We start from the raw sequence: 13536 nt of genomic DNA on the forward strand, positions 1-13536 counted from the left end.
TATAATAATTAAAATTAAAATTCAAGTAATAATTCGAGTGAAAAGGATGTCGGCGATCTGGGCTTTTTCCGCGGGCAGGGGGATGCCGGTTTCCTTGGCGCTGATCGCCTTGAAGACGGTTGAAAGAGCGGAGGTAGAATGCCCCTGTCCATGAACTAAATTACGGGAACGCCATACACATGGAACCACCATAGGCGTTGGCGTGTTTTATCCGCGGGCGGAATAAAGGGGTGGGGATTAAGGGAAAGTTTGGAATGCCTTGTGACGTCCGCTCCGCGGGGGGAACCTGACAGCACGGGAACAGTGACTTAGAGGGATTCTTGGTGGCATCACGCTCTTATTCTGCCTGCTTATATTCGCTAACTCAGCGCTTTGTGACACTCATTTATTCTGGGTGACTGTTTATTTTTTTTTTTTTCTAAAAAAAAAGGAACTCCTAGCATCTGGATATCAAAGGAATATAAAATTGAACGGAATTAATTAGCTCTGTTTCTCTGTAGTGATTATGAGTCAGGCCTGCATTGGTTCAGGAAAATTGCTGTATCCTGTTTGTGATAAACATCTGATGCGAGAAGGGAATAGGGATGCGCCGCATGTAGCACGCCATCTTGGCCCTGGGATTGTTTCAAAGATATCAGGCGTGATGGCACTTTCGTGGTTTTACATGGAAAGGAAGGGGCGTTTGAAAGGATGGCCATCAGGGATTTACGAACGGTAATGATAGACTGTGCCTCATGTTTGACAAGAGGGAACGCCGGCGGGCGAAGAAAGAAATATCTACAAGACGCCGTCAACCATGGGTTAGAGGGAATTTCGCCCCAAAAATAGTGCTGTGGCAGGCAGCACGCGGTCAGAGAAGTTGAATATTTGGATTTTGGAGGGATCGGATTCCTATTTCGCCGTCGTCATTGTTACCGGCACCAACCGGTGACTATAGATGTGCAACCTTTTTTTTTTTTTTTTTTGCCTTTTGATTGGATTGCAAAATTGATTAAGTTGGAAACATAAAGAAGGTGAATGAAAATATCAATCCCACTATATCTCCAGAAAGTTTATCATATTTCAATTTGTACAACCGCTACAATTTATTTTTCTACAAAAAAAAATGCATTAATCCAACTAACATCATGATTTTTGTAAATATAAAATCAAATCATCATCGGTAGCATCTAATTCATGAAGCATGGTAGGAAAATTACAACTTCAAGAATTGTAAATAAACACTTGTATCAATTTGTAGAAAATGATTCTAATGCACGAGCATGCAATTGCTTCGTAAGAATCCGAGTGATAAATATATTACCTATATAAACGCCCGATGTGATAACATGCTTGGTACACCACAAGCTAGTGATAGCAGGCATGCAACAATTTGACTAGACGAATGAAAATAACATTTTAAATTAGGCCATCAAGTTACGCCAAATGAAGATAGAAGCTATGATGGCACCATTTAGTATTTACCCTTATCGGAAAAATATAGAATAAGTCAATGACAGCCAAACACAAATCCTGAGATATTTATAGAAAAATTAAAAAAAGGAACATGCATGATCAAATCCCTACTCACGAATCTCTTTGTTTCATAGTTAAGGAATCAATATTTTGCATATGATAGCATAGTCCATATCTGACGCCAAATCCTTCACATCTTTCAAAGAGTCCATGACCTTTTCAACAGTTAAAAGTCTTGCCAACGGAGGGGGAAGGGTACCAGAGTGTAACCAGTCGTCGACGCGGATGACAAAGATGGAATGTCGCGTTTGGAATTGAACGCTTGGAGTTGGAAGGAAGTGCCAAGGGACGATATTTCCGTGGCAAGACGTCCACTTGTTCGCATGCTGTCACAGCCCTCCACATATTTTACCCAAAAAAAAAGCCCTCCGCATCGCAGAGCCAGGAGAGGGTCAAGAGGCTTCCTATTTTGTACATTAAGAGACTACAAGAAATTACTTTGACACTGATGTAAGGACAATTCGGTTGCTTATCCTTTCAGATGTCTATGTTTCTAGATGCAGCTACATCAACAAATATTGCATTTTTTTTTTTTTTTTTTGGTAGGACAATTTTGCATGTATATTTACAAGTGTTTATTTGGCCGGTTCGGCGGTTCGCATCTAATAGCTACAACAGTATTATTTTATTTGGTTGGTTAATTTGAAGAGGGTGTAATCACCATACAATTGACATAGCTCCATAGAAATTATTATATCATACTAGAACATTATTATTAAGTAACTTAAGATAATATATTACATTTTTAGAATTTTAAATATAATGTAATAAATTATATGATAATGATTTATATAAAATAAAGATCAGGCTTAAGTTATATCTGGTGTAACTCTCATGAAGTTACACATTTTTTGAATTGGATAATGGTATCTACATCGATAGCTCGAGTCGTGGATATCATCTACTATTTTTAAACTACTTATATATCAAAAATTATGTAATTTAAAGATGCTGAGAGGTATAATAAATAATAAAAAAATATACATCATTTCGTACTATTTAAATCATTCAATTTTAACAATGGATGTGTAGATTAAAGATATTCAAATCACATTATTTTTTGTATAAGCAATTTAGAAGTATTAGATCATATCAATCGATCCGAATCATCAATGTAGGATCCTATATTTCAATTTAAAAAAGATGAAACTTTGTCAGAATCATGCTAGGTATAACTTGACTTTAACCCTAATTAGGGGTGATAGTTATAGTCAACTCACCAGATACCTAATCCAATCTGATCCAAATGGGACAGATTTTTTTTTTATTTGTTTAAACTCTAAGATGAGTATGAGTTCTAGATAAAATATCTAAACTCAAATGCAGATAATAGTAAGTCTCATCCAGAACTCAATCTGATATAACCTTAATTTAAATCCTCTCCTCTAAAATATAATTATTTTAGAATATTTGCATGATAATTTCTTATCTAATCCAATATGTCTTGTCTATTCGATCTAATTTGACATACACTATCTACTTTCTCCAACTTGATCTGAAGCAAACACGAAGTGGATATTAATATGAGATTTTTAATTACAAGATGGATACGGATACTGGCGGACCTGACCTGATGCATCCCCAACCCCTTGCCATCCTTAACCCTAATAGACAATATAAAGTAATATATAATACTAAGATATATATACACAATACAATACCATACCATATCCTAACACCCCATACCTTGCCATACTATATAATTTATGTTATAACATAGTATCCATTTATATAAGTATAATATCATTCTATGTTGATAACGTATTAATATTGATAATAACTATATTAATAAAAATACAATAGACATAATACAACATAGCATTATACATAACACTAAATTTTAATTTGATATGTAATGTAATAGAAGATAACATGAAACAATATAATAGTATGATACCATATTACATTATATTATTATAATATGATGTCAATTCAAATAATTATGATAATTATATATAATTACATTACTATATGATATTATGATAAATACTAATTTATGACACAACAACCATTATGATGAAATTTATTACTATATCATAATTTTTTTTTATTGTTATAATCATGATATTATAATTACCATAAGATTATTGGAGAGAGATGAATGTACTCTTTTAATAGAATCAACATCTTCGATGTAATTATGCAATCATAAGGAGCAACTAAGCCACCACCTACCCTATTTGAAAACTAAGGGTACAAATGAGTCTTGGACTACTTGCAAACTGCTCGAGCTCGACTCAACTGGACTGTTATCAAGCTCAAGTAGTTGGATACTTGATTCAAAAACTCACACACACACGCGTGTGTGTGTGTTATATATATATATATATATATATATATATATATATATATATATATATATATATATATATATAATTCGAATATGACTCAATTGATATTCAAATCAAATCAATCTCAAATTTTATCTTTTTTCTATTGAGTCGAGCTTGAGTTTGAACTTGAGATATTAAGATTTAATCGATCTTGAACTCAAATATTTTGTATCAAATCAAGCTCATGCTTCTAACTACTTCATCCAGCTCAACTCGATTGCACCTCTATTGAGAGCAACCATACACCTTCACCTTTCCACCTCCAATTGCAACGGCAGCATTTAAGATCCAAATAGAGGCTACCGGAGAAATTGTGGTAGGCACCCACAACGGAGTGCCACTTTTACTACTGCGGGGCATACCATTACACCAGCCTTAATGAATGAACACCAAACTAGATTATCTTGAGAAGGATTAGAAGAGGCACCATCCACACAAATCATGACGACCATTTCAAAATTCAAGGCCCACCTCAGTGGTCTCATTGGCTTCTACCACGTGTGTTTATCTGCTTTCCAAAGTCAACTATTCAAATCACAACCACTCGTGTTTCAATTACTACCTTCCTTTTAGCTTCACGCTATGATAATATTTGGTGCTTTAAAGTAGAACCCTCATGCTTTCCTGTTCCTAATACTGCTTCCGATACCAATCATAGAGTCCCATATGCCATTGCAGCAATCTGTCACCACCTTTTGTATGAAATCTCCTGATCAACGAAAAGAAAATAAGAGAAACCCAACCTTGTAAAAACACGGGATTATGCATGCATACTCCCTTACATTTTGACATTCAGAAATCAAAATGGATTTCAAACAAACTGTAATAAGTAATTTTATTGCAAATTTGCAACAAAATTAGCCTATTATGTTTACCAAAAAAATTCTGCCTTCTCTCCACATGTTAAGGCAGATGCAGTCCCGTGTATAGATAGGAAGAAAGGGTTACTGATGGAATTTGCACCCAATGGCAGACGAGCCATCATGCAGGTAGCTGAACCATTAAAAGAGGTATGACAATTCTGATGCTTGCCATCCTGTCCTTTGATCATCTAGTCAAAAGGTCCTCTTCCTCGCTGGAGGTGGACCACCATCCTGTCCCCTTTTACATCAAGCAACAACTCACGACTCGCATATAAGCTTTAAACTACTATGAATACTAAAAGATATAAAAAAAAAACGAACAAGGCAGTTGAGATCCACAGATTGGCACCCCAAAAGCAAAAACAAGAAAATGGATTGCTCTAGTTGGAATATAAACAATATAGAAGCGGTTGCCAACATTCATCAACAGTTTCACACACACACATGCTGTCTTTAAAAAAACACAAAGCCACTTACAACTACATTTTGCAAACCTGACCATTTTTGCGTGGGTGGGTGGGTGAGTGGGTGGGCTTTGCAACAAACAAAAATTCAAGGGAAAACCAAGAGTTCATGACCAAATCCAAGCTTAAGAATGAGTGATCAGCAAGACTGCCAATATATTAATTTGGACTGTGAACCTTGTTTTCCCTCTGAAACCTTTCTCCTACAAAATAAGTCAAATGATAATAATAATTACTTCTGCTGCTTGAGCTTATCTCTCCACATCAAGTAATTGTAATGACTTTGATTTCTGGCAATGGAGGCAAGGTCGACTTTCTCAACCATAATATTAGAACTATCGTCAATTCTATATGAAACATCAAATCCTTCTAGGATTAGGTGATATGTTATGTCACCATGTGAGGATGACAAGGCCTTTTCAGTGAAAGCATCATGGGGATCTCCAACCCCATCATCCACCAATTCTTCTAGAGTATTGTGGCTCGCATTCCCCAAGAAAACATGATGGGGGCGGCTCTTTTGAGACAGCGACCTTATATCCCAAGAGAGTACCTCCTTAATTAAGCTCTGAAACTCATCTGGTGAAGCATAGAGTGATTGATTTTCCTAGAACAAGCAAAATCATAATAAATGTCTATTAATACAACCTAATGTTACATAGTTCAAAACCAAGCAATGTATTACTACGTCAAAAGCACAGATGTCTAAAAGGCTCAGGGAGCAGCAACCAAGAGATGATAGACCAACCAATAGAGCAAGATTTTGAGTACTGGTGCTGGTGGATCTGGCAGACAACTGCCGGCACCAGACATGTTGTACCATCCCATGTCAGCATGCAAGCCACACCATGCTGAAACAAGGTATTCTAAAACTCTTTTTTTAATTAAAAATAGCAAAAAGGAGTTAAATAGGTACCATGCTAGCCCACGCTGGGTGCTGGTACTGGCTGGCACAGTGGGCAGTTGCAACCATTCAGTAAAATACTCACAATAGATCAACAATGTCCCTGGTAGGGAGCATGATTCTGATGATTGAATAGAAGGGATGTATGGTCGAATTTATGAAGGCCCATTTCAAAGATGAATGCAAGGCTGACCAATTCTAATATAAATGTGGATTGTGACAAATCAACTGACTCTGAAAGGAAATGCACAAATTAAGAAGTGCTACAACAAATCCCACTTTTTTTAGATTACTTTTAGGGAAGGAAAACATCAGGTTGCTTTCAGATATTTGAAAATCATGGCTATCTGGATACAAGCAGGCAATTTACTGAAAAGAAGCTAAAAAGAAAAAGAAAGCAAAAGGAACGGAAAAGATTGACATGGATCTGAGTGCCACTAGATAAAATGCTTGAAACAACACTCCAAAAAATAAATGGAAGCAAGTAAGATCTTAGAGGTCATTTTCCTGGAGGGCTCCAAAATCTGTTTAGCTACATAATGCAGAAAGAGACCTTCAACCACATGACAGTGAACTGGATAACATGAAATGATTATTTTTGGATGACACTAAGATATTGTTTGCTTTGTGAAAATAAATTATACTCACAGCTTTTATCCAACAACTGGAGAGAGAAGAAGAACAGTCTGCAGAAAAGCTAACAGATGCCACAGCTAAGGAATTTTCCACCTGTTTCAGTAGTAAGAATGAAGTTATGCGTCTACCATGTAAAATAAAATGCAAAAAGAGATCCCACCTAAAGGCAAAACTCAAGAATGAAGAATTTTCCTTACATTATACCTTAACATGGGAATCTGCTAGCTTAACAAGTCACATGAGAAACAAGCAATACAACCATAAGAGATTCAACACCATTGAAAATCAAAGGTTTCCATTGTTGCGGTAGTTCATGACACTTTGACATCAAATTGGATTTGTGTACTTAAATACTTGTTTTCCATGTGAATAAGTTGCCACAGCTGATTCAGGTTCTAGTTAACAATTTCCTAGGTAGAATGGTTGAGGTAATTATGCATAGTTTTAAAGGGTTTAACTGTTTAAGTATAGCAAACCACCAAAACAAGCACAAAAGCATTGCCAGCTTCCTCACGTGCAGAAAGGAGTTTAAAGAAAAAGTTAATCAAGTTCCTATAGACATCACTCCCCTCAATGAGAAAAAAACCTGCTGGATGACTAGCAATATGCTGCAATGACTAATAAATAAGATGTTAAATCAAGACACGGGATTTAAAAGATTCTCAAATGAGTTTAAGATTTCCAAGGTCCATTACTTCCCGATGCCTTATATAATAAAGTTCTCAAATCTATGCATGATATGCCAGGTATCGTGTAAGCAGAAAGAAGATTGAGACAGACTTTGAAGCATCATACAATGTTTAGCCAGATGCATTGTGGTTTTATAGGACAACTTGAGGGGGATGCAACTACAATATGCAGTCACAGAAATATAATTGCATGGAGAGAGTACCTTTAGCCACTCAGGGACAGTTGCACCATCAATGCTATCAGAATATGGCAGATAAGGTTTGATATCGAGTACTGGCTGTCGATAAAAGTTCAAGCAATAAGCACAAGTTCATAATAAAATTGCCGAATCCAAGCACGAGTTTCAGTGTTTCACAAGATATAACAAGACACACACGCACACACACAAGATATAATAAGACACACACCCACACACACAAAAGATATAATAAGACACAGAGAGAGAGAGAGAGATACAGTGCCATCAACTAAATCAACTCCAGAAAGCAAAATTGCATGTCCATCTAACGCCTCCACCTGGAAAATATTAAAGAAGAAAGGCGCATTACATTAATCTGGCATTTCTTTTCCTCATTATGATCTCAGATCATAATTATTGAAAAACAAGAAAGAGACTTCATTTAACAATAAATGATAACACAGAGTACCAAAATTAAAGATCAAGGTATTTTAACAAGCAAGCACAACGCATCTCATCCTGCGGTGATCCCAGAAATGAGGCTGATCTCTACCAATGACCACAAACTCCCACAAAGATCACTCCTTAGTAAGAGAATCTGTCTTCCCTCAATTTTCCCAAATGTCAAAAATGAACTCCAATATATCTTAATCTCGAACTTTGACAGTCTAGCCTACAAACTGTAGTATCCCATGACGTCATCCACATCATGAGATATGGGAATTTCATTTGGTCAAAAAATTCTCAACCATGCTTTCACTACACATCCTGATTTATCCCTGACAACCACCAAAGATAATGCGAGGAATGTAACTTACCTTTTCTGGAACCTTATAAATACAACAACTAGAGTAAACGGTCGTAATGCTAACTGTAGATATCCTCAACCGCACATCTTCCTCATCTTGCATGTAGAGCACCTATACTCAGTGACATTCTCATGTAGTTTTACACCACATCATTACATCTAGCCTGAGATTATAAATTACGTCTCCAAATTTCTACAGGTTCCTTAAGAACTGCCTAGCATTTGACTGACTACAAAGATTTACATAGAAATCTGGCTACAACAAAATATCTATTGAAGCATCACTGTGTTAATGACTGTGTAAGTCATATAAATGCTCCCTTTGGCTCCTGAATAATGTGGATGCATGTCACGATAATCATAAGCATCCAGCCTTGTCCCAACTTCTTGGACCTTATGGATCCTCATTTGCTAAATATTTCGATTGTAAACCATTTTTTAATCTTTTCATCCATGTTACCTTAAACTTTCCCTCCTTTTCTTGCATCCTTCAACATAGATTAAATACCCCAACAAACCGGAGCCCCTTGAGAACTTCAAGTTTTTGCCTATACCATCTCAATTAAATATCTATTATCACTTTTTCCTCAATTTGTTCAACTCATGCAGATTCTCCAATCCACTCATTTCATTATCTATCCTTCATAGTTTTACCATACATCTATATTGAGATTCTCTTATTATGACTGTTGCCAATTCTAAGGTGCTGCTGATTCAAACCCATTTTATTAGTAAAAAAGATAGATCAACAGACAAATTGATACAAAGCCACTTGTATGATTATGGTAGATGTTCTTACCTTTGCAACTGTCAGACCAATAGGACAAGGTCGATGCGGCGATCGAGTGGAAAGGACTCCCATCTTACCGCCTTTTAGTCTTGGTACTCTCACCTGTTCAATATAGCGCCAGTATATATATACTAAATGAGGCTAATTTGTTCGGAACTAACAGTAAAGAGAACTGCATTAAAACATGAATCTGTAAAACAGAAAAGTACACCTTTGCCTTGAACTTGGACCTAGAAGGCTCATTCCACAGCTTATCGATGTCAGTATTCAGATGAAATACATATAGGATCCAGCAATGAGAATAATCTGCAAGGCCTTCAAGTGCCTCTGGGGGGACTCGACTTGGGTCAAGTACCAAGCATGCTCTTGCAAGGGGTACAAGTAGAGGTTGCCTTGGTGTACCATTTCTTCAAACATGAGAATTGAAGATGTAATATATTCATAAATACATCCCAAGAGTAAAATTTGCTAAACCAGATCATATTACTATGGTAATGGGTTCCTTTGTTATAAAAACAAGCATGGTATTGACAATTAATAAGAATTTGCAAATAAGCCAGTGCAAGTTTTGCAAGACAAGCAACCTTTTTTTCCCACAAAAACCAACTCAGCTCGAAGGAAATAAATAGCTGCCGAACCGCCCATAGCAACAGCTTCTCTGTAATCTCTAGCATGAAATCCATTTGTAATAAGATGACCACCCACAGAAACACAGCCATAAAATTAAGTTTCGCCACCTTCCCAAAAGGGCGGCTCTGCTTAAAAAAAAAGAAAATTGGCATCTAGTTTGGCCTGGATAGAAGGAAACCCTATCAGTTGAGCTCCCAAAAACCGTCCAAGATCAGCATCAGTGGCAACAACAGAACTTAAGAAACCCCTTCCCACTTCCATTGCTGATGTTTTGGGGCCTCAGTCTACTCAAAATTAGACAATAGACTGACTCCACAAGTACCTACTCCTTTCTTTCATGTGAACTTACTACCACATTAGAGAAAGGGATGAGGATTGTCCAACTTTGCCCACAGATGGTCCTAGCAAAAGTTTCCTTCCGGTAATTCCAATTTCTATTCGTGCCTACATAGTTGGATGTCAAGGTGCCTATTCTAGATTTATTGGAAGGGGCAGTGTCACATAGACAGATGTGAGAATCGGATTCAGGCATGTATCCAAGTATCTAATTTGGTCACAAGATATTGTTTTTTAAGGCCCTCTAGCATGTTTCTATTCAAACTTCCTAATTAACTCGAGTATATAAGAAAGATAACATTTTGCAAAGTTGTTTGAATATTTACACTCATGATCAATCACTAAAAAGAACGAATACTCACTTCTAACATGGAAGAGTCCACCTCTCTCACTATTTTTAAAAGTGGAGGCCATATAACTTCAAAGTATATCTGATACATATCCAACTCGGATATGTATGGAATTTTAGAGTTGGATATAAGGGTCCAGGTTACGGGGAAGGTACTGTATGAAAAAAATAAATAAATAAATAAATAAATCTTTTCATCTTCATACAGACCAAAGTTGCTTGATTTGGCCCATTTTATGCTGGCAACTATCCGGTACCAGTTCATAGACCAAAATGATACCAAGGCTGGTACAGGTATAAACTGAGCCTACTGTTCTGGTAAAGCCAGTTGTTCCAATCTACTCAACGGTTGCCTCTTCCACCTTTTCATGACCATAAATCAAACCTGTATGTAGTCTTCCATGCACCTGCACTGTTCAAAAAAGTTGAACTGCGACTTGTAGAATTTGGTATCATGAGCATATTCAAATCGTTCTGATGAGTCCTAAGGATCTCAAGTGCCATAATCATTTAGGCCAGTTGATATGCAAGTTATTCTCTGATAGCAAAATGTTCCCTTTTCTTCCTACTTATCGAAATGATACATGAGGGCTCCCAAAATCACTATCTTTTCTCCTGCCAATGATTAAAGAATATAAGACTCCAAAACTCTTAAATACCAAACGTTCTCTTCATCCACATCACCAATTATCGATTATACATGCATAAATACATACATACATACTACTGAACACTATATCCATCTATCCATCCATCCATCCATCATGCTAATGAACACAATATGTGATATTGTGATGACTATTTCTTTCTGCGAAAAAAAAGCGCTCTAATACCAAACACTGAACATCCATCAGCTTAATAACAGTTTGTAAGTCGATGCGCAGCTGCAATACCTCGTGGAGAAGCAGGATTGCACGGTGCCAATGGGAGCCATGGGATAAGAAAAGGAAGAAGAGGACGCCTTCTTCGGTCCATCATTGCTCTGCTGAGCCAAAGCTTTCCTCAAGGCCTAAAAGTTTCATCAACATTAGAATCCCTAAGGAAAGAGAAAGACGAGTAGACACCCAAGAAACGGAGGTGGAAGGAGAACCTGCTGAGCTCTAACTCTGCCGCGTCTCTCCGAGGCGCCCTTCTCCAAAGCGGCCGCGAGAGAGGCTTCGAGCTCGCGGACGCGAAAGGCCAGACGCCTCGATTTCCGCCTGGAGATGGAAGCTGGACTATCAAGGTTTTAGGGTTTCTTTCGCCTCTAGGGTTTTGGCGGCGTCGAAGATGAAAGCGGGCGGGGATTTACCTGAGACGAAGGCGGCGGCGACGGAGATCGCCGCGGTCACGATGGCGAGGGCGACGGTTGATATTCTCACCCATCTGAAATCCTCCGAATTGGCCATGAGAGTGAGAAAGGTGAGAGAGAGACCGTCCGTTGTATGGTTTTAGGAATTAGACGTCGCGGCTCGATGCGGAAGATTGCCGCGGGGCGCGCACTTCCGATGGCTGATCTAATACACAGGACACGTGATCGCGGGCCACGGAGCAGCAACATCAACCGACTTCATATGCACACACAATTTTACAAAGTATACGCTCGCAGGAACATTTCCAGCTCCGCACAATGGAACATCTTTAGAAACAAGAAAGTGGCACGGATAGCGACCATGGCATCCATTTTGGAACGCATATGACTCTCTCAACATCCCGACACCACATTTAAAAGTATGGGGACACCTTCTGGAACAAATAAAAGCCATCTGTCTGTGAAATAAATGTTGTCACAGTTGTTGAAAGTGCAAATAAATCAAGCGACTCATAAATTACTCATATGCGATTCAAATTTAAATTTAATTTAATTTAATTATTATAAATTTAAATAATAAAAATAATTTTTTAAATTAAATTTAAATAATAAAATATTCGATAAAAAATTTATAAATTTATTTAAATTTATATATATTTTAATAATATAATTTTTTATTTATAATATATATATATATATATATATATATATATTATTGATAAATTAAGATTCGATTTCGAGTTCGAACTCGAGTATGATTCGCTTAATATTCAAATCGAGTCGGTCTTGAGTTTTGTTCATTTTTCATCAAGTTGAGCTCGAGTTTGAAATATTAAAATTCGATCGATCTCGAGTCGAATTTTGAATCTAAATATTTTGAATCAAGTTGAATTGAAATTTTCAACTATTCGATTCGGCTCGACTCAATTGCACTTCTAATGACTATCCACAATAGTACAAAATTTTGTGATGCAAAAATCGCAATATGAAGGTTCCAAACTCATATTTACAACATTAACAGGAAAAGGATAATGATACAGGGGCATATAGCCGACCTCAATCCGGACGGAAGAGAAGCCATCTCAAACTTACATGACCTATTGGCCTTAGACTATGCCGAGGTGAAATCATGATTTTGCCAAGCCGAACTTCCTAGTTGTAGTTACACATGGGATTGCCATCAGATCCCACGGCCTAGATAACATGTCCGAAACAGCCAGATGAAACTCACCTCGATCATATGTGACAAATAGAACATGATCTCCACAATTATAACCACCATCCGCTGTGGAAGCCGCCACTAGCCTCCCTCTATAAATAGGGAAGCAATAGGGGACCCATGTATGCTCTTAAGCCCCTCTTGCTCTCTTCTTTGCACTGTTTTTTGGTTCTTGACGGATTTGAGCATTGGAGCGTCCCATTAAAAACAACTCTAATAAAGAGCTTCTATTGTAGATTCAATCTTTTCCGCTCACATCCCACAACCCTAAGAATGACCTCGATTTGCCTCGAATCAGCCAACTCAGTTCTGGGAGCAGCAACGAGAGGTAGAATTGTTATGGCATCATAGACATCCATTTTTTGATTATTTATGTAAAACTGTCTCATTATCGAGAAAAATTGATTTATTTGTTGTGCCGCAAAGCCCGCTTACAGATCTAAATATGATATGAAGGCAGTTGCCCCACGAGAGCAGTACAAGTCTTTGCACCACGTGATAGCCATATGCTAATGCACCAACACCATGTT

At 37.4% G+C, this 13536-nt stretch overlaps 1 protein-coding gene across 7 annotated transcripts; it reads right to left on the reverse strand.

Annotated features, from left to right (window-relative positions):
- Positions 1–159: 159 nt before the first annotated feature.
- Positions 160–12140, reverse strand: LOC105050777 (uncharacterized). Of its 7 annotated transcripts, XR_012143195.1 has the most exons (10): positions 11788–12136; positions 11587–11708; positions 11390–11505; positions 9393–9588; positions 9191–9283; positions 7862–7921; positions 7608–7682; positions 6728–6808; positions 4724–4949; positions 4010–4557 (listed from the first exon to the last, which is right to left on the reverse strand). XR_012143195.1 is itself a non-coding variant. In XM_073261583.1 (9 exons), the coding sequence occupies exons 1-9, from the start codon at positions 11882–11884 to the stop codon at positions 161–163; spliced, it is 966 nt and encodes a 321-aa protein (XP_073117684.1). In that variant the 5' UTR covers positions 11885–12140; the 3' UTR covers position 160. The 7 variants fall into 7 exon arrangements, 6 of the variants coding, with proteins under 6 accessions (XP_073117684.1, XP_029122114.1, XP_010929228.1 ...); XM_073261583.1 differs by lacking the exons at positions 4010–4557; positions 4724–4949 and adding an exon at positions 160–286 and having other exon boundaries at positions 11788–12140; XM_029266281.2 differs by lacking the exon at positions 4010–4557 and having other exon boundaries at positions 4586–4942.
- Between the last annotated feature and the right edge of the window lie 1396 nt (positions 12141–13536).

The sequence above is a fragment of the Elaeis guineensis genome, chromosome 8 (genome assembly GCF_000442705.2).
Source record: "Elaeis guineensis isolate ETL-2024a chromosome 8, EG11, whole genome shotgun sequence".
Classification (NCBI taxonomy): domain Eukaryota; kingdom Viridiplantae; phylum Streptophyta; class Magnoliopsida; order Arecales; family Arecaceae; genus Elaeis; species Elaeis guineensis.